The sequence below is a fragment of the Thamnophis sirtalis genome, unplaced genomic scaffold (assembly GCF_051295495.1).
Source record: "Thamnophis sirtalis isolate CommonGarterSnake01/CBP01778 unplaced genomic scaffold, rThaSir2_p1.2 scaffold_6, whole genome shotgun sequence".
NCBI lineage: Eukaryota > Metazoa > Chordata > Lepidosauria > Squamata > Natricidae > Thamnophis > Thamnophis sirtalis.
The window spans coordinates 70,028,161-70,055,936 of record NW_028261386.1 but is presented as its reverse complement, the minus strand read 5'-3'; the positions used below and the strand labels follow the sequence as shown (position 1 = coordinate 70,055,936).

General features: G+C 40.9%; 2 protein-coding genes across 2 annotated transcripts; one reads left to right on the top strand and one right to left on the bottom strand.

Annotated features, from left to right (window-relative positions):
* Positions 1–12,060: 12,060 nt before the first annotated feature.
* EXOC8 (exocyst complex component 8) lies at positions 12,061–18,164 on the bottom strand. Its single transcript, XM_014064863.2, has 2 exons — positions 16,522–18,164; positions 12,061–14,669 (listed from the first exon to the last, which is right to left on the bottom strand). The coding sequence occupies exons 1-2, from the start codon at positions 18,088–18,090 to the stop codon at positions 14,061–14,063; spliced, it is 2,178 nt and encodes a 725-aa protein (XP_013920338.2). The 5' UTR covers positions 18,091–18,164; the 3' UTR covers positions 12,061–14,060.
* Positions 18,165–18,351: 187 nt separating this feature from the next.
* On the top strand, positions 18,352–26,010 carry SPRTN (SprT-like N-terminal domain). The gene is made up of 5 exons (XM_014064862.2): positions 18,352–18,665; positions 19,483–19,582; positions 20,489–20,617; positions 22,942–23,200; positions 24,323–26,010. The coding sequence occupies exons 1-5, from the start codon at positions 18,427–18,429 to the stop codon at positions 25,039–25,041; spliced, it is 1,446 nt and encodes a 481-aa protein (XP_013920337.1). The 5' UTR covers positions 18,352–18,426; the 3' UTR covers positions 25,042–26,010.
* Positions 26,011–27,776: the final 1,766 nt, after the last annotated feature.

Genomic DNA, 27,776 nt, shown 5'->3' with positions numbered 1-27,776 from the left:
CATCCATTCAAATGTTGTTGAACAAATAGCAATTATAGATCATAGAATGTGAGATTCACATTCTTTAAAACTCTGCCCCATCGACTGAGTATTACAGGACATTGCAGCTCTGGAAAAGGCCATCCATGGTGTTGCTATCACTGGTATCAATGGGGATGGGCAAGGTAAGTCAGAATGATGAAAGCAACATCATAACATCTCAGTGCAGGCCCCACCCCTTTTCTCTTTCTGTTATGATATCATCCCAAAGTGGTGGAGCTTACAAACTGACCTTGCTTTAGACATTCTTATGAAAGCAGTGAGATCTTACAAGCACTTCCAGTTACTTTTGTAAGTCTAAATATGATGTACCCATGTTCTAAACCATGATGGTGAACCTATGGCACGCGTGCCACAGGTGGCACGAGGAGCCATATATGCCAGCACTCAGCTCTGCCACGCATGTACATGCAAGCCAGCTGATTTTCAACCTTCTGGAGGGCTAGGGGAGGCCATTTTCACCCTCCCCAGGCTTTAGGAAAGCCTCTGGACCCTGGGGAGGGCGAAAATTCCCCCTTGCACAGGGGTCGCTCACACATGCGCAGGTGGGTTGCTCACACATGCATAGGTGGGTGGGCTCACGAGCGATAGTGCGTGCACACACATCTTTGGCACACCTTTAGAAAAAGGTTAGCCATTAAAGTTCTAGAAGAACAAGATAGACAAGTTTCAGGTGAAGAAGAAAACAACGAAAAATAATGTGCACCTACAATAAAAGGCCAGATCACAATAAAAATAGCACTTAGACTTATATACCGCGTCGCAGTGCTTTACAACCTTCTCTAAGTGGCTTACAGAGTCAGCATATTGCCCCCAATAACTGGGGACCTCATTTTACCTATCTTAGAAGATTGGAAGGCTGAGTCAGCCTTGAGCCTAGTGACTTATTAGAATCAATTTGGTCAATAAGAGAAGACCATAGCTCTCCTATTCATTTTAGATGATTTCAGGCATTTATAAGGCTCTGTTTTTGAAATTATTCCATTATATTCACAGCAATTGTCTTAAAAGTATATTAATTTTTGAAACACAGCAAGAAGTAATAATGATATTGAATGCACATTAAAGCAGCTTTTCAAAATCCATATTAAACCTAAACCTGATATGTAAAAAGCACTGTTCCCTCTAAGGTGCATGGCTGCGCGGCCGCGCACGTGGCAAGAAAACCCCGCGCAGCAGTTTCTAATTGCCGCGCAGTGATTTCTGCCAAAGTAAACGTGGGGAAGTCCTTTGCAGGCAGCTAGAACTGGCCGCCCGCAAAGGACCTCCCCAGACTTGTTTTGATGAGCACAGAGAGACTGATGGTAGTTTGTGCCGGCCGCGGCCGCTCAAACTAGCGCCAATCGCCCCTGTGTTCAGCAAAGCAAGCCCGGGGAGGTCCTTTGTGGGCGGCCAATCCTAGCCGCTTGCGCCCGGCGCTGCGACTGAAATAACCCCCCAAAGCCCCTGCCGCCACCAGAATATCTGCTGCCTCCTCCTCCTCCTCGTCTAACAGCACTGGATTTGCCGCCCGACGCTGCGGCTGAGATGAAGCCGCTGTCAGCACCCCCGCCCGTGGCAGTGATGCCTCCCCCTCCACTCGGAGCACCTGATCTGGCCCCAATGTTATCCCTCCCCCTTCCTCCTCTGCTGTGCTTTTGAGGAGCCATGAGGCCGCGGGAGCCAGTAGAAAGGCGGCAGAGAGGGCGGGAGCAGGAAAAAAGACCATGTCTTCTCAAAAGCACGGCAGAGGATGAGGCGGCGGCAGGGGTAAATGCGGTGCCCAGCTCAGGTGCTCCGAGCGGAGGTGGTGCCAGCGGGAGCTTTGGCGGCTTCACCTCAGCCGCAGCACCGGGCAGCAAATGTGGTGGTCCTCTTGGAGGAGGAGGGGGAGGCAGCAGCAGTTATTCTGGTGGTGGGGGGGGGCTCGTCGGCATCTTCAGTGGCAGCCCTGCCCCCTGTGAAAAAAACCCGAAGATGGAGCAGATCCACGCAGATGATGTCGCCACAACATGACTGGAGGAGGAATTCTGGGAGTTGAAGTCCACAAGTCTTAAGCTGTCAGGTTTGAAGACCCCTGAGGTTTTTTTCTAAAGGGTTAGGGGTGCAAGGATCTTGTAACTTGACAGCTTTAACACTTGCATGCTTCAATGCCAGAGTTTCTGAGCCAACATGACTGGAGGAGGAATTCTGGGAGTTGAAGTCCACAAGTCTTAAAGCTGTCAGGTTTGAAGACCCCTGGGGTTTTTTTTCTAAAGGGTTAGGGTGCGAGGGTCTTGTAACAACAGCTTTAAGATTTGCGTGCTTCAAATGCCAGACTTTCTGAGCCAACATTTTGTTTGCTAAGCATCGGGCGTTGTTAAGTGGTACTGATATTATATAACACTTTTAATTAAGTGGGTACCTTGAATAAACATAACTTTGAGTTTCAAATAATACTGATTTCGTTGTTGTCTTAGGTGACATCTGTGAAAAAAATTCAGGTGCTCAGGCATGAAAATATGCCGCTCAAACACTATACTTTTCTGCTCACACTGAAAAAAAATTAGAGGGAACATTGGTAAAAAGTTGCAAGAATTTGTTGCAGTACTGATAGGGAGAACAAGACAACAACCCTAGACTCCTCATAGCAATTTATCTTTACACTAAATTGGGATTAAGTTAAAAATGTAAATGTAATGCCACAACTCAGTTCAATAAGGCAATTGCATAAATCAGTTCAAGCACTTATTTACTGTGAAAAGATAATTTTGCAATTGAGTAGTTAAAATGTAAACCATCATATAAGGGTATTTAAGGATATTCCCCCAATGTACAGTTTTATCTCGATTTAAGTAATCATTATATACAAGATTTAATCCACTGTCTCTTTCTTGAGGTCATGTGCAAAGACATCACTTGAATCCAGTGAGTGATGCTTAGAGGACTGACAGCTAAAATTACCCAAATGGTTTTGGTTTCCATTCTGCCAGGCAAGCAGTTTATTGGATCCCATTTAAGTGTCAAATTAGGAGACATTTTTTGGGTTATCTCCAGTTACCTCCCCTCAGCCGCCTTAGCATTCTAGCATTTTGCTGCAAATGCAGGATTCACTTAAGGGCTTTTTTAAAATCAATTGAGTATTAATTCATTGGTTGTGACAGGAGTTGACCAACCGGTTTATTGTCTCAGCCTACATGCAGGACTGTGAGAGAGTGACTGACCCAAAGTCACCCAGCTGGCTTTTATGCCTAAAGTAGGACTAGAATTCAGTCTCCTCGATTCTAGCCTGGTGCCTTAACTATTAGACCAAACCACTAGACAGTTGCCATTGCACTGAAACATATACCTGTCTATGGTTAAAGCTTGGGGGTGTGTATGTGTGTGTGTGAGATGGCCTAGTGGGCTTTTGACCGAAAGATTAGCAGTTTGAGATCCAAGTATTGTGGGATGAGGTAAGTTCCTTGCCTTGCTCCAGCTCCTGCCCACCAAGCAGTTCAAAAGCATGCAAAGGCAAGTAGATAAATAGGTACCGCTTTGGTGGGAAAATGACAGCATTTTGTGTTCCTCAGCACATAGTCATGCTGACCAGATGGAAGTGCCTTTGGGCAATGCTGGCTCCAGTAGCTAGGAAACGGAGGTGAACACTGCCCCCTAGAGTTAAACACAACTGGTCAGAGGAAACCTTTACCTTTTTAGCTGAAGCTTGGTTTCTAATTTAAAACATTTGCTGAAATAATAAACAGGTGAATGGCTCAAGCGCAGATTAAAAATAGTTGATGTCAGTGGCTAATGAATGTCTATTAAATCAAGCCTACCAACCAAGAGCCTTCTAGTCATCCCGACTGAGAGTTATTATTCAACTCCTCTAGAGGACACAATACAAGGCAAAAATGGCTTAAATTGTAATCCTAGCCATGTTTACTGAGAAGGAAATTCCCCAAGCTTCTTCTGAATAAATATATTTGTGAGATGGGTGGGAATAAACTCTGAAAAATAACGGCATGTAAGATTTCATATATAACCTTTAGCATACAAGATTTCACATATAACTTTTTATTAGAACTTTTAAAAAGAAAGGTAAAAAATTAATACAAAGTACCGGTAATATAACATAAGGAAGACAAAACACAAAGAAGTAGCTTCAATAGAAGCCAGAACATTTTTTTTTAAGGACTGACTGACAAACAATTAGAAAAAAAGCTATGAAACATAATTTCAATAATCATATTTCAAGATATGATTATTGTGTTGAGATTATTATATACATGGAGATGGAATAGTCTGATACTATCCACTATGGAGGAATGGTTGGTGAAATGGACAGATCTTGCTGAGATACACTAACTTTTTTTAATGAGAGAAAAGATATCTACATTTTGGGTGATTGGAAACCTTATGCACTTTTTGCATTAAAAAATGAACTTGTGATTTGTGGCTTTGATGATTATAGAAAGAGTATCACAATGTAATTTAGAGACGGGTTAAAATATAAACTGCTGTGAAGAATATTGGGAACGATTTCTTTGTATCTTTTTTCTTTGTTTTCTGTTTTCCTTTTCTTGCACTTTGGCTTTTACTTTGCTTTCTTTTTCTTTTCTCTTTCTTCCTTTATAAAAGCATATAAGATTTCAGATTTAAGGAGAGGACTATTTCACCCCCATTCCCTTCCGAAAGACTTTCATAAAATAGAAAGTACCATGTATACCTGTAAAAAACTGCTAAAGGACGGAATCATTTTATACTAATCTTCTGATCAGGAGTGGGTTGGGGTATCACCCTTGCTGCTTTTCCCCAAAACCACTTAGTTGCTATGATGCCTTCACATATACAAGAATAACATAAAAATATTACATTTTTTTTAATCACATAAAAGGCTGGGCAATGTTCCAAATGCAGTCTTAACATAAACCAGGCATGTCCAATCTGTGACCTCTGCCTGCATTCAGTCCTGGACAACTAATAATGCAGCCCCGTGTTACAATAAAAAATATTAACAAGGAATATTTGTTATTTATATACATTATTTATATATTTTATAGGTGACCCAAGACAATTCCTCTTCACTCCGGCAGGCCAAAACACAAATCCATGACATCCATGACACAACTATTCCAAGTATTGGCAGAAAGCCTCACTATAAAGTTTCAGTGGCACAACTTGAAAGATTGCAGCAACTACAGAGTAGTTAGCGTGTCCAACTCCTGCTTAACTCTGTACTTTCAATACCGATCAGAGATTTAATGGTCGATGGAAGGGATTTATATCTTTACTGCATCTATCAGATTATTGGCCATCTACCAATTATGTTACCGTCCTGATTTACCTCAGTCCTACTCAAGCTAGAAAGTGGGCAGGTTTCATCTTGAGTACACAAAAAGCTGAGTGAAGATCCAAAGGTTAAAAAAACAAGACACAAAAACATGGAAGAATACAGGTCACCAAGGAAGAGACCATAAAGATAGTTCAGAATGATAAAGATGTTGTCCAGAAAGCCACATAGATTCTGATCACATTATTCCCTTTCAAGGTAAACAGTGTTAGGCAAAGCACAGGAAAAGGGCATGAAGTAGTGGGCCATACTGATTAAAATCATGAGGAAAAGAAACATGGATTTGTTTGTATTTTAGAAAAGGGGTGTGTGTGGGGGAGAAGATTGTTACAGTGTATCCCCAAAAATACAAAAGGGTCTTATTTTCTTTTTACCTACAAAATATGGCTTGAGCTTTATTATGGGGGGAGGGTTTATTGTTTTGGGGTTGCCAGGTGGCTGCTGTCTTGTGAGCGGGCTCCCAAAGAGCCGGGCACAGCCTCATGGGCGAATATCTGTGTTGCTCTGTCGCAGCAGCGCAACACAACAGCCATGAAGCAACCATGCTCATGAGCAGCCACCCGGCAAACCCCCTTTGAAGCCAGGCACAGTGCCATTCCATTCACTGACCTAGGGGTATCGCCAAGCCGTGTGAGTGCCTATTTGCCGCCGCCCGGCTCCCGCAGCTTGACGCCTTCCAAATGCCAGTGAATGGCACTCTGCACGACTGGAGAGGGGGGTTGCACGAGCAGCTGTTCCACGCTCGCTCACCCACCTCCCAGCCTCACGATGCATGGCCCAGCTCTCATTACGGAGCCAGGGTACCTCCGCCGCCGCCATCCCAGCCTGGCTTTTTCCACGGCTTTCAACCTGAGTCTTTTGGCAGTGGCCGCTCTGGGCGCATGCTCTATGGTTGTGGGCCAGCTGCCTGCTGAGTGTACAACCATAGAGTGTGTGCTCACCAATCTAGCAGTATCCTGAAAGCGCCAAGCAACGCGATCACCTTTGCCTCCCCCCCATATTCCTGTGGCTTGGCACCTTCGGGATACTGCTAGGTTGGTGAGCGGCGCTCTGCCTGGACGGAGGTGGGGGGTTGTCCAGGGGACTTATATGCGGGGTTTTATATATTTTTGCTCACCAGAAAAATGTGGCATGGCTGTATTATGAGGACATGTCGCATTTTTGGGGAAACACAGTAAGTGCTTGGCAGTTAACACTAATGCATATAATTTACTCTGGGCAAGTAACAGAGATCTTATTGATTCATATGAAGACTATGAGTTCAATTCATATCCAGTGTGAAAAGCGCTACATTTTGATATAACCATACAGTGTCCCCTCATTACATGTTGGGAGGTCTGAAGTGACCTCTTTCTGCACAATACTTGAATTCTGAATATGTCCTGAGTTCGATTCAATATCCCAATATGTAAATAACTTAAATGGTTACAATTTATTTTATTTGGAACTAGCTGATAACCTGGCGTTGCCCAGGTATTTATTTATAGGGGGAAAATATCTGGACCAAACGTAATTTCTAATGTAGAATTTCCCTCCTTACCAGAGTGACCCCCCCTTGTGAAGTACTGTGAAGCCATTACCATGGAAACTCCACTGTGCTGTATGGTAGAAGCCATTTTATGGCAGTATAGTAGAAGCCATTTAAAGGCACAACAGGCTGCATCTTAACAAAACACACACCCTGAAGGGGTATTAGGGGTCTCTTATCTCACAGTATTTTTCTCCAGAGAGTAAGTTATTTGTGTACAAAGTTTGGTTGAAATTGCTGGAGGCGTTCCAGAGTTATGCTGGAACATATTCACACACAGCCATTTTTACATATATAGATTCTGGCTGGGTGACTACCCTCTTTGTTTTTCTCCTTTTTTAAAATAAGTTCCTCTTTTATATCAAGACACTTAGCCCAACTGTTTTTAAAAGAAAGTCTTCATCAAATTTTTGTCACGTGCAGGTCTAATACAGGATGTGCTTTCACGTGTAAATCCTGTGTTTCTGGGTATGAGGCCAGAACAATCAGAAACCGATCATTCTGGCCTTTAAAAAAACAAGACAGAAAGGATCCATCAGCTGCAGAAGCATGGAAGTACAGAGATTAAGTACTAGCCAGGGTTCAGCGACATACATTTTACATATCCACTGTCTGTAACTTTCAAAGTTTTGTTCATCAAAGTATTTAATTATCAATTACATTTCATCACTTTTCTCTATCCTATTCTGCCTGTACAGTAACATATCATTAAAACTGACCTGATACATTATCACTGCATTATAGCTATTTCTGTTACAATAATATCATACTGCTTCTAATATATTTCTATCATGATGCCCACTGCGTTGCTAGATTTAAACCACTAATTTTTTTTTGCCACACTTTACTTACTCAACTGTTTTATTTTAGAGGGAGAAGACTGCCACCTGCTGTCCACATCCATCTATTGCCTTTATCTGATTCAGCCACTGCCAAAGTCCGGGTGTTCATACATGCTAATCCATAATTAAGAGAATAATTGTTTACTGAATTAACCCAATTGTTTGAACTGTAACCTGTAATGCTGATTGAATTTGCAAAACACTCTAAGACAGAGATTAGCCAATGTTTTATCCCAGTATGAGGCAGCCAATGTCTTAAACCACAGGTGACAGACTGGAGATTTCCAAACAACTACCCTGGAAACTCTTAAGATGATGGGAGAAAAGTCAGACTAGCTCAGTGCATGCCAACATTCTCTACAGCTGATACTCAAGGGTATCTGGCTAAGCATAGTTATCAGAGGTTGGTAGTTTTTGCGGCCTTACAATTCCTAGGAACTATAGGAATCAAGAAAGGATTGCTGAGAGTTTAGTTCAGCAGGGTCTGTTAATGAGACAGGCTGCCTAGTGTTCTTGCATGTAGCTATTGGTAGTTTATTTTATTATTAATCACCAATGTAATTATGTAGATCAATAAGTAATCTATACTGAGCAAGCGTGATCTAAGTATTCTAAATACAGGTTCCTTTAAAACAAGGATGCCTTCTCTGACCGTGATTGCTAAAAATTGGCAACAAGGTTTTCTGTCATTATGAGGGAAACTTAACATGCATAGAGAATATTAATAGGTCTCCAAACTTTTCCAAAAAAATCCAGGAAAACATGCAAAATATCTTGATACAATTTACTATGATCTCCGTCATAGATGTCATACGTAACCAAAGGTTTACCTGCTCTTAAAATAACATGCTAAAAAAAAAAGCACTACTCCCTATCTTCTCCTGTTTGTTTTTTTTAAATTTGCAAATATCACACTTTAATTACAGCAAGGTAAAATGCCTATCAGGATTCCAAGTAACACCGCCAAAGAAGGAGACTCCGAGGCTTGAAGTTCCTCAAAGTTTCATTTTATTAGAGATGTCATACTGGCACATCTGGGAAAACCCGAATCTGAGAGTTCTGAGTTTTCCCCACCCAAAAGAAAGTCAAAGATCCATCCCCTGCACCCACAAGTCCATCACATGGTCTAGTGAATACACTGTCCCAACTGAAGACAACCCCCAGTCACTCCCATCCAGGTGCAGGCCGAATGCCCTTGATTCCCTGAGAAAGGAATGTTGTTATGGCTAATCCTCCACCACTCCTTGTGATTCTCCCCTCCTGTTTTCCTAGGCACTAAATGTGGCAGCCCTAAAGCTCCAACAAAAAAGATGGCTTCCAGGGCTGACAATGCCTTAATTCTAATCATTTCATAATATTCATACCACAATACAATACTGGTTTATCCAGTATTGTAACTGTAGGAAGTTATCACCCAGCCCTCTCCCAGAAAAATGAAATATCCTAGGAAATATTGAAAGGGCAGAATATTTCTCGGGATGTGAAAAGAAAGAAACATGTTTTAAAAGACAGAATAGTTGCCTGTAGCTTCCTGCCCATCCCCCTTTGTCAATGAGCCTTTAAAGTCCACTTTAAATAATAAAGAGTTCTCCCCTTCAGCTCCAGAATGATGGGATTAAGGCATAACCCAACACGCCACATGGCATCTGAGAACTCAACCAAACCTGGATTCAAAACGCAGGTTAGAGAGTTGCCCCTGCATGGGCCCATGGGAGTCTGACAACCAATCAGAGTACAAGCTCAAGATCAAAGGCCAGAGAGGGCATAAAACCAGGGATTCTGCTACTCTTCCTCCCTTGCTTCCCCTTGCTTCCTCTTCTCTTCTCTTCTCTTCTCCACCAACATTGAAACATGTGATCACCTTTTCTGTTCAGGACTCAAGCCATGTGGTCCTGTCCACCATTAAAACCATCTTTCCAAGCAGCCTCCAAGTCTCCAGTGTCTTTTTCCCCACTTGGAGCAGAACCCAGAAGGACATTTCTTCCAACATAACTATTATGCAATCACAGGAATAATTAAAAACTAACCAATCACAAAAGTTATCTGATTACACATTAAAGTTTGCCATAAAGGAAATATCCTGACTTGTAATCTGTGGAAAAAGTACACTAATATTGTGGTTTTGTGCCAGCATTTCTGAATATGATTGTATATTAGCTATCATATCCACACATTTCCCAGGATACAGTATCCTGAGCCAAATTAGAAGCAGATTATGAAACAAACAAGAATGAATCCTCTCATATACTCAGTGATACCAATATGTAGGTAACAACAGAACAGGGTTTTTTTGTATGTTAAATATGAAGATAAAGGTTAGAGAAAAAACAGAGTCTCTGAAATAAAGTGATATTCAAATGTTTCCTTGAATGGTTATTGGCTGACCAAATAAATAAATAAATAACCAAAAAATCAGCAATTATTTCAGAGATTCAAAACTATTAGAGTTAAAGCTGTGCCCTACAGCAAAATACTGAATATGATAAATATGTATCATTTTCCAGTTGTCTCCCTAAGCAGTTTTGCTGATCAAATAAATAGGTAACTGAAGGACATGCAGTATAAATGATTGAACACAGCTAATTTCATTCATCTGGAGGTTATATAGCACTATCCCTATAAGCATTTAATGTGTCATTTCAGGCTTCAGTGCAAAACATAAATACAGTTAATAGAGTCTGACAAGGCTTGTGCCTGATCTGATTAGCAGCTGAGTATTGGAATAATAATTGGTGTTGCACTGTGTCAGTGACAATGTGTGTTCAGCACTCTTAATCCCATGCATATTAAGAATGCTTCCTGTAAAAGAATCAAAGATATGTAGCATCAAGTCTCCTCTCCAGCACACCATCCCGGCTAATAGCAATGGATAAGCTTTCTCTCTATAAATGCATCTGTTCCTTTCATAAAGCTGCCTTTAAAAAGGGTCTGTCCTATCTTTTGTGAATTGAAATTTTGTGGACGCGTTACAGGCATTTCACCAAATGGCAGGTTGGCCTTTCTCAAAACAGCTGCCATAATGGGTAATTACATCAATTTACTTTTTTTAAAGGCTAATAATGTTGCAGTTTCTTGCTACCTTTAAGATCCCTACCCAACAATTTTACCTTTTTATGTGGTTGGCTAGGTAATCATGGTTCCTTACAGAAAACATGGGGTGGCCGCCAACCTCATTTTTCCCCCTAAATGTCTTAGGCCTGATTTTTTTTAAACTCTTGGAAATAAAATGATACTGAAAATTGGTGCTTTGCAACATTAGCAGGCCTCTTTTGTGCTTTGATTAATGAAGAGCAAGTGTCAGTATTTAAAACACACTCCAATTTCATCCTTCGGAGGAAGTTCAAGTGACTAAATATGAAGCAGCCTTATTATATGCCAGAGAAGTTTCTTAGGTGACCTTGGGTCAATCTGTCCCAGCCCAGCTTACTTAACAGGGCTGTTAATGTGGGGGGGAATAGAAGGGGTGTTAAGTAGGCCAACATACTTGTATTAAAAAACCTGTACATTGGGTAGTGTTTCCCTTCATTAAGTCTGCATGCAATTTTAGGGCATGCCATGAATAAAATAATTTTCTAAATTTCAACTATTTAGTATTGTTCAGATACTTAGATATAAACTTCCCTCAAATTAAATTGTAGCTTCTTTGGTCTACTGAGGCTGCTAAAAGCAGTCCTGAGAAACAATGTTTTTCTTATTTATACAAGAGGCATGAAACTTCTCGGCCTTTTGGCTAAGATCAAGTGTGGTATAACCCTCAACATTACAGCCTTTCTTTTGTTGTAGCAAATACAGAATTTAATTCTGTGTCCTTTGAAATACAGGCCTACAGTGGAGCCTCAGATCATGAACACTTCTGACCATGACCAATCGGGTGCCGACCCAAAAATCTGCTGAATGTTTCACTCTGTTCATGAACACATCCTTGGGTGGCGATGAAACACAGCCGCAGCGGTTTTCCCTGCTGCATGATTTCCCCCTCCACAATTTTTGGGTGCGCAATCAGTCTTTCTTCCAGTCATAACCAAATTGGGTGCTGACTGAAATCCTGGAATGGATTACGGTCGTGACCGGAGGATCCACTGTATATACCTCCAGTGCATATTAGATTGGTTATGCTCAAAACATTTTTATACTTACATTTCTCTGGAAAAAGAATATGCAGATATTCTGTTAAGTGTTTTTCCATGACCATCAGCTAGAACAGAACATGTGTGACAGTCCCACGTTCTTATAGTTTACTCAAACTTTACTGAAATGCGAGGTAAGAATAACTTTTTCTCTTGCCCCCCCCCGCCAGTATTTGTTTATATGGCAAAGACAGTTCACCCAATCTCCATTACACAATTTTAAAGGCAACAACATAGTAGTAGCAAGTCTTTAATATTTTCAACGTAGCATTTCATTTTACATTTTACTGAACATGTTTTTTCCAACAAATTGGAGCACTTCCCTGGAGTTATTAATTCTGGCTTAGTACTCATTAGATAATTATACAACACCAGTATATTTTTAATAGGGATTCCTTCAATTGGCATTTACCTTGTACAGTGTATTTCTTAAAAAAGACAAACAAATCTAACCCTCTACCCATATTAATACATAATCACTGTGGGCAAAACTATGGAAAGAGCTATTAGTTTTACACCTTGAATATTGCCTGGGTAAATTTTTACTTTTTAAACTCATGTAAACCTCCATCCAATTTCTTCTTGCGGTGCCCTAAATATCCCACCCTTATATATGTTATACGTTGTATGTGGGTGATTTTTCATATCATGGTGTTTTCAGGGAATCAGATTTATTAACATTGTAAAATATTTCTCCATTTCTTTCTGATTTTCACTGCTCAGTGGATCACTGATGACCACATAGACATAATGAACTGAACAGATTACGTATCTTCTCTCAAATAAACATCACTGTATGAAATTGAAAGGATATGTGTAAATGGATACATGAAAACTAGATCAAGCACAACTTGTTCTGTAGTTAGTTATAGGACTTTCCATTTCTAACTAAGAAGAGTTTCATTTTTTAAAGTAGATTTGACTTCAGTAAAATCAGGAAGCTGTAGCAAAATTGCAACAAAATTCACCAATCGTAGCAGGCTTACCTTTTTGAGACAACTATTATTTGAAATTATTCATGTTTCACCTGCTAAAAATCAAAAAGAAGCAAATTTTACGCTTAAGGTAGCATTTATTATTGCCAAAAATATGTGTGCAATAGAAATGCTACCATTAAGAGTGCAGACCTCATACTGAATGATAGTTTTCAAAGAATTTTTCAGCTGGATGTTTTTGACTGCAGCTTTTTGTAGTATTTCCCCATCATCCGAGAGCGATTCATGCAAGACGGCTTTGTTTCCTACACAATTTCTGCTACTTTAGAAACAAAGGAAAATTGTCTTGATACTATAGATGTATAAAATGTTTCATGCATGATATAGCAGGCTTTAGGAGGCCAATGCCCAAACTGATATGCATGTTTTGGCATGATGGACTGATGGGTGGGGGGATGACGACATGACAGGAACCCTAACCTGAAGAGAAGGCAAATCCTGGGCCAATCAGTGCGAAAGGCAAGCCAATGCTACATGCCATTCTGGAATGTCAACAGCAGCAAAGGAGGGGGAAGGCGCCAGGAAAATGGGGACAAGGACCTCTGGTATATGCCCTACTAGAACACTGGAGTGGCTTAAAGGGAAAGCACTGGGGAAAGGGATGGCACATCCCCTCTTTCCCTTCCTCTCTTTGGCTGTTCCCAGTATAATGAGATATGGCTTACTGGGAAGCACTGAGGGAGAGGAAGGGAAAGAGGAGCAATACATGTCATCTAATCCTATTTGGCCCACTTGGATTTTGTTCCATAACCAAAGCATTCAGGGTTTGGGTTGTACTAAGCTGTGGCTGATATAGAACAGCTCAACATAGGGAACACAGCAGATTGTTTAAAACATTCTTCCTATTTCACGTGCACCCCTGCCTAACGTGGAGAAATCAATAGACACACCTCATAATTTACATTCCTAAAAAGGTCAGAATTTTTTTTCTGGAGCACCTAATTACATACATTTAAATAACATTATTTATTAACATAAACAGATGTCATCACATGTTTTGAAATCTAAACAGTCACTTTCAGACCTTCAAAAAAAGATGCTACTTGAGCTAACTACAGTATTTGCTTTCTTTTCCTTTTTTCCTTGCTGTCTCTTGTATTTGCAGAACATAATTAACTAATGAGAGCTTTGCCGTATTTGATAATCATCAGGAGTTTATGTATGTACATACATATCTTTATGTATGTATGTACACAAGTATATACAATCTCTATATGAAAACTACTGAGGCATTATATTTCACACCACTGAGGTAGTACTTTCAGGATTAATACGCATTAGTCGTGAAACATTCCTCAGATCCTGCAATTGCTTAGCAGGTTTTCCAACACCTTCCTCAAATCTTTTTTCCACAACAGGAAGGACAGTTTCATAAAGGAAAGATGCATTTTGCCTGATGAATGCTTTCTTCTCGGGATCCTGTTCACACCGTAAACTGTAATCAACATGTTGGATGGCCACAAGGATTATCTCCATCAGACTTTCTAGCAGAACCATATGCAGTTCAGGGAAATATAACTTGAGAGCGTCCTCCAAGAAAGCCATAGTCTGTTTCGTGAAAGCCACAACTGTGTAACTAAGATTCACCCAGCAGTCATCTCCAGTGTATTGATCAAAACTGGTCACACCACAGCTCCTCATTTCCTCTCTAAGCTTTCCTAAGGCTTCCGGGGTCATCAGGTTCATTCTCCTCCACATCTCTTCAGAGTTGCGATGTTTTGTGGCCTCAATTATGATGTCTTTGTAGCTCTGCAGAGCCCCTTTGATATCCTTTACTAGTAGGGCATGAATAATGAAGGTCAAATCCAGACCAATATCGCCAAGTTGCTTACAATGTTCCTTTGCCACCTTCAACAACAAATGACATTAATTAAATTAAATTTAAAGATATTGTACAATACAGAGATGGCAAAATAATCTTCCTATTGGAAACATTAGAAAACACTGAAATATGACTTTAAACCAATCTCTGCATAGTATTACAGGATCATTAATAGATAATTGTCTAATCCAGGGATGGGCAACATTTTAATCAGCTGACAGCCACATTTCTTGGAAGGCTTTGTTGCCAAAAGTCAATGAGGGATGTTAATACCGATTGCATACATAATAGGCAGAAAGAAGAGGATGATGGAAGGAATACCAAATATAATTTGAATTCAGAAGGCAGTTCTCTTCTTCCAGGGCTTTACTCAATATAGGACACAAATACCTCAAAGTTTGTATAAAGCTCAAAAGAGGCTTTGTGCCACTCAATAAATATGACTAGACATTGCCTCATAATTGGAGCCGCGACTTCAAGATGCATTATTTCTTACAAACTTATTTAACATGTGACAGAGGAAGAATGGACTCTGCCCCATTCTTGCCTTTCATTGTCTCACCTAATGTTAAAGACAATGCAGCTCTAATCCATGTAATACTACTTATGCTAAAATTTAAGTAAAAATAACTAGTTTGCAGTGACCATCTTAATTTAAAACATACAACTGAAACTTATTTCATACATTTAAAAGAAATGTATTGTCCAGTAATTTAACTATCCATGTTAATGCTAATATGAAATAAAACTGGATAAAAGACAAGTTTCATTTCTATTGCCATATTTTTTGGATTATAAGACACACTGGAGTATAAAACGCACCAGGATTTTGAAGAGGTAAAAAAAAACAAAAAACGTTTTTGCCCTCCCTGGCCCCCAGGAACACTCTGCAGGCCTCCCAAACCCTCTGCACGCCCTGGTTTTTGTGAGGAGGGAAGGGCAAAAATGTAATGCATGGGGGGTTTGGGAGGCGAAAAATAGTCACAAAAATGGGGCAGAGGGTTTGGGAGGCCTGTAGAGTGTTCCTGGGGGCTGGGGAGGGCAAAAACCAGCCTGTATTTTTGAAAAAAAAGGGGGCGTGCAGAGGGTGTGGGAGACCTGTAGAGTGCTCCTGAGGGCTGGGGAGGGCAAAAAATGGGCCTCCCAAACCCTCTGCGGGTCCATTTTTATGAAAAACGGGATTCATGGGGTGGGGTTTCGAGAGGCCAAAAATGCTGTATTCCATGTATAAGACACACCAAAATGTTCACACTCTTTTTTTTGGGGGGAAAGGTGCGTCTTATACTCCAAAAAATGCAGTACTCCCACCATTCAGGTTAACAGAAAAGAGTAGTCTGTATTCCATTTCAGTCTTTTCAGAGATAAGAGATAAATAAAAAGTGATGGCAGATGGTATCTGCTTGTATCTTGTTTTGGACAGTAAAAAAGCAACATTAGATTATACAGAGGCTCAACTTTTGTTCTATAAAGCAAAATATGCTTTTTCAGGTAAGACAGGATCTGTGGTTAAGATCCAGGTGCACTGCAGAGGCAGTGCATATGACTAACCTGTATTTTCCAAATATGAGAGGGAGAGTCTGTTTACCACTAGCAGAACTGGAAATGTTGCTGTCTTCCAGATCTTTTACCAATTGCTCATAGGCATTTTGTTTTGTGTAACAAACAAGATGCTGTATGTGCATTTCTGCTCTCCCATTACATTTATGTGTGTATCTGCTGTAGGAGGCCCCAGCATAAATTCCATGTCTTTGATATGACAAGATGGGAGGATTTAGAGTGAGCTACACTACATTCAAAAACACTGCCCAAATACCTCTCCCATAGAGATGCACTGACAGACTTTTTTTCAGGATTTTACTCCATTCTCCCTTTACTTACCTTTACACACTCAGCTGCAGTAGATAAACTCTCCTTACTATCAAATACCTGTTTGCTAAATGCATCTACAAACATCCGCATGGTAGACCGGGCCCAGACTACAAAAGCTGAGTAACACCCACTGTTTCCAGCAAAGTCTGTCTCAAACTCTCTTGCAGTCTCTAACAGGCTGGTAAAGAAGACGTGACAAAGTTTGTGGATATACAGCAACGTGGCGCCCTCAATGCGCAACTGTCGGATGGCCGTGTGAACAGCGGCTTCCCTATTTTTCAAGAAAAGTTCACATGCCTTAGTTGATTGACCCAAGCGAATGAGCTGAGAAACAGCTCGCCGGGTAGCTCTGGGTCCTCCTCGGAGAGACCTATCCGGAGACAATTCAAACACAAGGACCTCAGTGAGTTGTCGGACTCTTTCATCCACCTTCGCTCGCAACTCTCTAACCATTTGGGTCACAGGTTTGTCACTCAGATATTCCTTCAGCTTATCTAACAAATCAACCGCCCCTTCAAAGTCTCTCTGAGCAATGCAGACATCCAAGTCTTCTGGCAGTTCCTGAATCCATTCTAAAGACAGATCCACCATTTCTTCTTCTGGCGTCACCTTCTCTTCTTTCTTCATCTCCTCTTCCTCATCTACTTCAAATGGATTAGAAGCCTCAGCAGGCATTGGAAGAGCCCGTGTTGGGACCTCCTGCTCCAGCCTCCGTTTCTCACTGAGAACTCGGTTTCTTTTGGCCTCCTCCAGTACTTCCAACCACTCTTTCTTGATCTTGGCATTCTCAGCTTGGAAGATGCGACTCTCAGGGAACATCAGCAGCTTGAACATATCCTTCATGGGGGGGTTGTCCTTGACATTAACCACCGCCAGCCCATCAAGTGGGTAGAGGGCATCATAACGGTACATGCCCCGCCGGTTGGGCAGCCATGCTGCCACCAGCAGACAATCGTTCATAAGGAAAGCATGGACTTTCTGGATCTGCACCATGTGGTCAGCATCATACTCTACAAGGTCCCCGTTGTACACTAGGTACTTGCCAGGACTCTCTGGGAGGAGGTCCCGGCAGCCCTCCACTTTCTCCAGGAGGGTGGTGAGAGTTCGCTGCCGGCCCTCCTCGTTGGCCGAGGCGTCCTTGCCGGAGAGAGGCAAGAAAGGGTTGGTGTGAGGATCGGCGGCGGTAGCTGCAGCGCGCCAGGCTCCCGCGACGGCCGGGTCTTCCCTCTCGCCGACATTGGCCTGTAGCAAGAGGGCCTGGGTGACGGTTTCCATGATGCCTTTCTGTTCGGTGAGGATGTGGCTGAGCTGGTACATCTCACTCTCCAGGTAGCTGATCTCGCGGGCCGTCTCGATGAACTGCCGGTAGTTCTGGTAGACGTTGCGCTTTAGGCTCTGCGCCGTCTCCTCGCTCAGCGCCTGGATGCGCTGCCGGTGCTCTTGCAGGTCCCGGTCCCCGTCCGACTGCTGGGACAGCTGCTTCACGTACTCCTCCGCCGCGTAACTCCCGGACTCCAGCTGCCGCCGCAAACGGCTGGCGCCGCCGACTGCAGCCACCTCCCCCAGAGACACCGCCATGCCTGAGCCCGGAGCAGCGAGAGACCCCCAAAAGCGGAAACGAAGGAGCGTCTGCGCCGGAAAAAGAGCCGCTCCCGAAGATCTTCAGAAGAGAAGAGCTTGCGGGGGGGGGGAGAGGGAGACACGTAAAACGTCACAGAACGGCGACACTCGCTCTCCGTTTCGCGCATGGCCACAAATGTAGAGCAGGCTTTTCGCTCTGGATGTTTGGAGAGGTGCGCAAGCGCTTTGCGGCGTCGAAGAAGGAGGCTTAGCGCATGCGCCAGATTGCAAAGCCGCTTCCGGCCAATGAATGGCGGCTGTTGGTAGTTCGGTGTGTCGCTCCTTGGAGGCACGATGGACGAGGACTTTTTGCTGGCCCTGCAGCTGCAGGAGGAATGGGGAGCGGAGGACGAGGAGGTGCGGGTTCAGACGCTCTCCTCTGATCCTCCGCGGCCGCTCTCACTGATGGACGATGCCTGGGAGTTGATGGACCCCAACCCGGACGTTCGAGGCCTCTTTCTGCAGTTCAACGAGACCCTCTTTTGGGGGCGCCTGGCGGCGGTAGAAGTAAAATGGAGCCCGCGCATGACCCTGTAGGCCGAGGGAAGCGCCGGGGAGGGAGGGAGGAGAGAGACATCCCTAAACCAGAGGTCTCCGAACTTGGCAACCTTAAGACTTGTGGATTTCAACTCCCAGAATTTTCCAGCCAGCTCTGGCTGGAGAATTTTGGGAGTTGAAGTCCACAAGTATTAAAGTTGCCAAGTTTGAAGACCTTTGCCCTAAACGGACGCCCTCCAGGGATGGTGGGACTACCGCTCCCAGAATTCCCTGCTGCTTGCAATTCTGGGATTGGTAGTGCAAAGAATATCGGGAGAAAAGACTTTCTCTGCGGGCTCAGGTGTCAAGAAAGGTGCCTTTTGAGCTGCTCCCATTGCAGCACATCTACCCATTAAAAAAACTGTAAAATGTAGTAAAATGTACAACCCTGATATTTCATTCTGATTGTCAGATCTGATCCTGTTAAGCTTTCCTAGTCAGCCAAGGTTGGATTGCCTGATTGCAAGCAGGCACATTTTTTTTTAATCTGACAACCAAGCAGGGCAGGCATAATCAGACACACATACTGGTCAAGATCAATGATAGCTGTAAAATGTTTGTACCTGAGTCTTGGGATTTTGAGCTACCACAAACCAGAAGGATGAGGTAGCAGTGTGAACTATGCTAATTCAGATTGAGAAGTGGGCTGCTTTTAAATGCTCTTCTACTTCTCTTTCTTGAAAAGTTGTCCTTTTACTACCAAAGAAAACTGGTAAAGTTTTCTACAATGGATAACTGTTCCAGTCACATTCTGCTTTGGTAGGTTTTTGCTGTTGGGATACAAAAATTGATAGTTTCTGCTTTGCCTTCTAGGTGTGCTGGAGTTTGCTGCTATGAAGGTCATGGAGGAATGTGTTCCATTCGACTAAGTGAACCACTTTTAAAATTACGGCCAAGGAAGGACCTCGTGGAGGTATTGCAAGATGGAATTCTTTCTACAAAGATGGAATGTAGCATGTAAATTTCTTGCAGCCTAACATGGTTGAATGCTTGCATAAACTGTGGAATATATTTTGTCAGTAACAATCAGATCTTGAAATATGCTTAATAATATAAGAATAATAGTAAGAGATCTAAATATAGCAAGTAGTCATATGAATAGTCAGGTCTTTTCTATGAATAGAGCACTTTGATGCCTTAGTGCTCTGTGGTTGCAGAAATTCAGTACTATATATATATTTAATAAAGTACTTTTTCCTAGGAATTAGCTCTCATTTGCTTTAAAAACAATGTTTTAATTCTACAGAGATGGAAGAAACAATGACTCCTGTATTGTAAAAATACCAAGGAGCTCCAGTGTAGCAGTATGTGCCTTATTTCTGATCTATAACAATATTTTACTTTCTTATATAATGGGATGAGTTATTGTATTCCAAACAAGGAGATATGAAATTCTGTTATTATGAGAGTAGAGACTCTCTGGTCCGTGGCCAGTTAGCTAACACATCTGTCTTGGTTTTCATGAGATCTGTTTCCTCCATGATTGTTTTGTGTGAGAGAAGCAAACTCCCTTTCTTCTTTCGCTTAGTTCATTAATGGGACAAAAAAAGTTCAATAGATCTATTTGCTTGGTAACTACAGTCAGTTTTACATAGCTGTGGAATAAATGCAAACTAACAACAGTTTTATGAATTCTCATTGTAAACCAAGTACATTTGTACAAACCTGAATTGTAAACACCACATTTCAAAATTTAGTTCATATTTTTCTTGCCATATGGTAGACAAACTGAAATTGATAAATTTCTTTCCAAAATATGGATATGCAATGTCTTGTCAGAAATGGATACTTAATAAATAATCTCATAAATTAATTTCAGACTCTTCTGCATGAAATGATTCATGCCCTGTTGTTTGTTACTAATAATGACAAGGATCGCGAGTCTCATGGTCCAGAGTTCTGCAAACATATGCACCGGATAAATCGCTTAACAGGAGCAAATATTACGGTAAAGGCTTTTTGTGATATAAAGGCTCATTTTCATTTTTTAAGCACAGAATAGAGACTGCATGATATGATGGCAAGCCAGTTCCTGACGGGATGATATACTTTAGCAGAGTTGATATTTTCAGCCAATCCTCAGAGTTCTATTATTAGCAGATGTAGTTTTATCTTTTGGGTTGAGGGCAACTCATTGAAGTGAAAACACTAAACTATAATGATCAGAAAATATGCTCTGAGTTACTATAGATCAATCTGAGTGTATCTAAAAAAAGAATTGAAAAAATAAGTGGAAATAGAACTGTAGAGAAAAAAGCATGAAGCTTATATAAAAAAGTGTTAGAAGATCAATAAATCTCTCAGAATGAATGTGAGCAATATTTCACATATTTGTTGGGTATAATAGCAATATGCTTAAGTGTGAAAAGTCGATATAGCAATAGCAATAGCAATAGCAATAGCAGTAGACTTATATACCGCTTCATAGGCCTTTCAGGCCTCTCTAAGCGGTTTACAGAGAGTCAGCATATTGCCCCCAACAATCTGGGTCCTCATTTTACCCACCTCGGAAGGATGGAAGGCTGAGTCAACCCTGAGCCGGTGAGATTTGAACCGCTGACCTGCTGATCTAGCAGTAGCCTGCAGTGCTGCTTTTAACCACTGCGCCACCTTGGCTCAAGTAACATGCTGAAGAGATCAATTGAAACACATGCTATAAATTACATAAAATGAAAATGTATGCTTGGTTTTTTTTCTCTTTGGATTAGTGCCCAAGGGGAAAAAAGGTGAAAGTTAAAAAAAAAAACATAACATAATATATACAGATAGAATAATTGGAAAAAATCTCTAAATGTAACTTGATTATTTGATTGACTATGTGAGTTGTTTCAAACAAGTGTGAAAACTGATTCTGCCTAACAATTGGAAGAATATGATTGTTATTCCATATACAAAAGGAAAGTTAGTTGTTGGTTGGTCATGTGAAGCTAGCACAGAAATGGTATCTATTGTATGAGAACTTGAATGACATAATGTTAAACAGATTGTATGTGGCCGTAAGGGGTGTGGAGCTGCAAATCAAAGATTTGTTGGACAGGTGAAATGGTTGAAACAGCTGCTAGTTATACTGTATATAAATGCTGAAAAACTAGAACCAGTAGAAGAATTCATAAATGTTTACTGAAAATGGGAAAATGGATAGACATGCAATACATGCAAATGTCTGCAGAAACACATGTGTTCTGTAAAAAGGAATGAATGTTTGTTGAAGAAGTAAAAATAGCTGTATTTAAGAGTGCGCTTTGCCCATGTTAGCCATATGAAAGTAAGGATTTGGATATACAGGAGAAACAAAAAAAATAGTGAGAGTGGGAAAATTAGTCTTCTGGACAATAGATTACTGTCAAGAATGAATGGGTGATTAAGTTATTTGGGCTGGGCATTGCATCAGTAGTACAAAAGAAGTACCATATTTTTTGGACTATAAGACGCATCATGATTTTGAAGAGGTACATTTTTTTAAAAAGGTTTTGCACTCTGCAGGCCTCGTTTTTTTGCAAAAAAGGGGAGGCTTGTAGAGTGCTCCTGGGGCTGGGGGCGGGGGGAACCGAGCAAAGAACCCCCTTTTTTCAAAAAAAAAAAAAAGACATGCAGAGCTTTGAGAGGCTCTTAAGAGTGCTCCTGGGGGCTGGGGGGGGGGGCAAAAACAAGCAAAAAAAGGCCCATTTTTTGAAAAAAAAAAGAGCCACTTTTTGCAAAAAATAAAAAAGAGGGGGGCATACAGAGGGTTTGGGAGGCTTGTAGAGTGCTCTTGGGGGCTGGGGGAGCAAATTGGCCCTTTTTTGCTTTTTTTTTTTGTCCTCCCCAGCCCTCAGGAGCACTTTGCAAGCCTCCCAAACCCTCTGCATGTCCATTTTTGCAAAGGGGGACGATGTTTCGGTAGGTCAAAAATGCTGTATTCAGTTTAGAAGCCGCACCCAGATTTTCACCTTTTTTTTTGAGAGAGAGAGAAAAGGTGGGTGTTATACTCTGAAAAATACAGTATATTGAAAGAGGTTCCTTATGTAAAAAAATGAATGTTAATCATTTTGGAAAACAAATATATGAAGGAAGAGTGAGTACACATAGAGAAAGTGAAAGATTGGCTGGAGTGTTCAGATTCTCTTGTACTTTTAATTTGTTTGATTTACTGTTTCTCACTCCTTTTCTGCAGTCTGAATTATCATTGCTTACTGTGAAAGGGAATATAGTAGCATGATAGATGTGTATGTATTTATATAAAAAGAAAACGAAAGTTGTACAGTACACTTTCCCCCTCTGGATTAATTTCAGATCTATCATGAATTTCATGATGAGGTGGATTTCTATCGTCAGCACTGGTGGCGTTGTAATGGGTCATGTCGAAATAGGAAACCTTATTATGGCTACGTAAAGCGTGTAATGAATAGGGCGCCATCTGCCAATGACTATTGGTGGGCAGAGCACCAAAGGAGCTGTGGGGGAACATTTACCAAGGTCAGAGAGCCCGACAACAGCTCCAAGAAAGGCAAGAAGAAAGATGATCAAGCAAAAATCCTTGACGATGGTCCACGTATGTACCTTTTTTTAATTTACCGTGTAACTAAATTCTGTATGGCTAAATGAAAAGATTAATTGCTAAAAGCTACTTAATTTTTTCTCAATAATGCTGATTAATATTTTCAAGTACATGGGATTGTGTTCAGTATAAAAGCAAAAAGCACTGAATATTGATTTTCTAGATGAGGGTGATTTGAGATTAACTTGAACTAGTGATTTGGATCCTAAAAGCAGTTGGAACCGGATGAAGTTTTCCATAAGAGACTTTCTCAATTCCTCGACTCCACTAGTTAGTAAAAAGGTTTCCATTCCAGAATCCGTAGATAGGTTTATAGTGAATTTTGTGTTCATGTAAGCCTTAAAATCAATCTTGATTTCTGATAACTACCTTGTAGTTTTCTTGGCATTATTTTCAGAAATTGTTTGCCATTGTTTTCTTCCTAAATATGAGAGAGAACTAAGCCTAAAGTCACCGAGCTGGCTTCATGCCTAAGGTGGGATTCGTGTAGTGGTGGGATTCAAAATCTTTTCCTACCAATTGTATGAAAGCATGCACGTGCACTTTACGCACACGCGCTACACTCAAAGATCGCCCTCGATGTCAGCACTGGTGAGCTGAGCTGTTGTTTAGCTCAGCTGAAGCACGGCAATCCGCTCTGCCGTGTGAATCAGCTGAGCTAAAAAACAAGGGAATATAGGACAGGGAAGGCGGGGCCAACCAAGAGGTAGCATTTGCAGTTCTCCGAACTATTCAAAATTTCCGCTACCAGTTCGCCAGAATCAGTCTGAACTGGCTTAATACCACCTCTGGATTTCTGGTTTCTAGCCTTGTAACTTAACCACTGTATCAGACTGGTTCTCTGAAATAAAAATAGAAAAAAATAAATTCAACTTAAATTAAGCTGCTTGTGTTCATATTCCATATTGGTTTTGCAGAATTCTCTCTCTACAAATGCAATTTTATGAATGATACATCAAAATATTATGGACATATTTCAAGTGCTGTTTTTACAAATAAATCTGCTAAATTCATTTTGCAATGGGCATTACTCAGTACATGTAAATATATTGAGTAAGAAGCATTTGTAATAGCTGATGTTTATTTGAACTAAAAGAACTTCTGGTATAATTTCAGGAAAAGCTCATGGAAGCAGCATACAGACCATAATACCTTTTAGTGGGAAAGGATATATTCTTGGAGGAAAAAGAAGTGAATCATCATTAGAGGGAGCTGTAAGTCCAAGCATTAAGAGCAGAGAATTGCTCCAGTCACAATATCATTCACCTGCTGATTCATCTAGGTCAAATCCTAAAAATGAAATCAAATTTGAGAAAAATGTTTCCTGCGCAACCGTCTCCTCTCCATTTTCTCCAAGCGGTCCTGAAAATAGCTCTGCTTCTAGTACCACATTTCCTAGATTTTCAGTTGCTAACCGTAAGGTTTATACTAATGTTAATGGCTCACCAGTTAAAAATACTTCTTTGGGGGGGCAAAGGTCAGAATCAAGTTCTACAAAGGCTCTAAGAGATATACCTCACAAAAGGGCTCCAGAAAACACAATTTCTATATCAGCTACAATGACTCCAAAATCCCAGTCACCATCTCAGAGAAACAGCAACACCCAGAATGGTGGCCCAGCAAAACGAGCCCGAATGGAAGATTCAGTTATGTTTGTCAACTATTTTTTAAAGAAAGGAGAACTCAAGGAGGCTAGTTCTTCTATGAACAATACAGCTAAATCAGCAAACTCAGAAACATCAATTAGTAACCAAAATAGAAACGTATATTGCCCCGTCTGTCAATCTGAAGTTTTGGAAACCAAAATCAATGAACACTTAGACCTCTGCCTCTGAAATCTTCTAATGTGGTTTTCATCTAAAACTGCTTTGCTCAAGATTTCTGTATTTGTATGTATTTATGCACTTTCTGTCTTTTACATAGAAAAGTTTATATTTGATTTTGTTTTGTGCATGAAACTCAAATGTGCATTGAATTTGTGTAAAACGGGTCCCCAATCTGCAGTTCGCGGCCCACTACCTGGCCATGGGCTAATCACCACTGGGCCACGTTAGGGGCCAGCCGGTGCACCTGTATACAGCTGCACTACATGAGCCTCCTATGAGCCCCAGTTGCACAAACCTCAGCGCTTGCAGCCTGTCACGCGAGTGTCAACGTGGGTGCTTGTGGCCCCACTTGCATGAGCATTGTGATGGGCATGTGTTGATTTAGAAAAACATCTACCTGATCAAAAATTGCAAAAGACAAGATATAATCAGTCTTAACCACTTGCTTGAGCCCTGCCACAAACATCACAGGCGCTATGCACACACATGTGCATACTCTTGCCCTTCCACAAAATCATCCCCTTTCCCCACTCTGGGCCACCAACCTGGAAAGGTTGGGGAATTCTGGTGTGAGAGACATGGGATTGTTTTCCCCTGAATTTGAAAGCTGATATCATATTGTAAAGAATACTGGCTACTTTTCTGTTTGCACCTAAAGAAATGGCTCACCAAGTATTTGCTTTAAAATTATCATGTCTGCTTTTTATCACCCAATTTATAGATTTTGGCTGGATTTCCAAAGCTTTTTTCTGTTGAGTTCAGAAGGGTTAGACTGATTTTTGATCAGGTAGATGTTTTTCTAAATCATAAACACGTAGGGAACACTACCATTTCATTTATAAAGTGCCTATTAAAGTGATGTATGCCTACTATTTATTAATAACTTTTGAAACCTATTTCCTCTGAGATGGAAATATATTCTTGCACATGAGAGTTGTCAGCCATTTGTACAATTAAAAATAAATAGCTTTTCTGAAATTATATATGAACAGAACTCTCTTCAAAAATAAATCATGAATTTCATAATCTGCTTTTCAAATAAAATGTAACATAACTTGTGTCTTTTATAGGTCAGTTAGGTTTTGGTGATCTGTACTAGCTTTTGTTTTGAACGGCAATGTTCATATAAGCATGCAAACATCTATTCAGGCTCGTATTTTATTGTTGACTGGAAAACCTACAATAGACAGTGCTATGAAAGAAACAGCCGTGGCATCTTTCAATTTCAATCAGACATTCTACTAGCTTGCTGGTGATTGTTCATTGTCAACAGCCTGGAATGATAGATAAGTGATCGATAAGGAGAACAATTGTTGCTTCGCTTACGTGTATACTTTTCTCTATAATATCACAACCAGTCTCAAAAAAATTATTCAAAAGGCACAAAGCAATCTTGAGATGGGAAAATAAATAAGAAAGGCATCCAGGGAATGCATTGAAATAATAGGGTAATAATAGGCAATATAAATTACTTCTATTGTGGTTATGTTATGGTACATATTTATACATGATGATGTTGACAAATTTATGCTTGATTGGGAAATGTGACTTTAATACCATTAATATCAACTTTAGATGTCAGCACAATCCTATTCCTCTTCAGAATCAGATGATGGAATGAGATGAAGGAACTAGATAAAAGGAAATCTGGAGAATCAAGAGAACTAATTGTCCAAGATGCATAGAAATAAGTTAAAACCACAAGATCAACTTAAATAAACACCAATTAGTTCAAAAGATGCATCAAACCAGAGTAGTGAAACAGACTAAAAGACATTTACATTCAAAAAATATATATGGAAAACAAGCAGAAAATCTGCCAAAACAAATTCAGTTGACAATTGTGTTCACACATCATGCATTACCCCCTGTTAAATAAGATACATTTTGGCTAGATTCAGATAATACATCAAAGCTACCTTGGGTGGGACAAAGAAACAAATCTTTAGGGTATTAACAGCAGACATTGTATACATACATACAAAAAGCACAGGCTTGCCCCCAAAGCTGATTGGATTATGGCAACAGAACAAGGAGCAAAAAAGTGTTAAAAGATTCACCGTGTACAAAAAAAGGGATGACTTAAAACTTCGCATTAAAATATTGAGGCAAATAGAATATGAAGCAACTTTTAAAAGAAGAATATGAAGTAAGCCATGGTTCTAATCATGGGCCATCACAGGTCGATGCAAAATTTACCGCCTATGTGCTTAGACTGACAAATATATAAGGATGGAGTTTGCATCATGACATCATGTGAGGCAAGTAATTGTTCTATTGATTTCAATAGATGCTATCTATGCTGTAGATGGGGTGTCAAACTCGCATCGTCACTGTGGCATCATGTGACATTGGGACCTTTTTCCCCTTTGCTAAAGGTGGAGCAGGGCCAGCAGCGTGCGATGCATCTGGCCCTTGGGTCGTGAGTTTGGCACCCCTGCTGTAGATTACATTCTATGCCTTTTGGGTAATGCAGCTTGAACATAATTACTGGGTCTAGATCTGTGGTTCCCAACATGGGACCCACGCCCCACAGGGGAGCAATTTGATTTTTAATGGGGACAATTTGAACTTTTACACCAAGTTAATGGCCTTTTAGGCTTCCATGTGAGTAGAGTTCGCTTTTTGAGTAAAGTAAGAATTATATGCGGGGGACGGGCGCTTCAGGATTTTAGAGATGCTTAGGTGGGGCATGGCCAAAAAAAGGTTGGGAACCACTGTTCTAGATGATGGTATCCAACTGA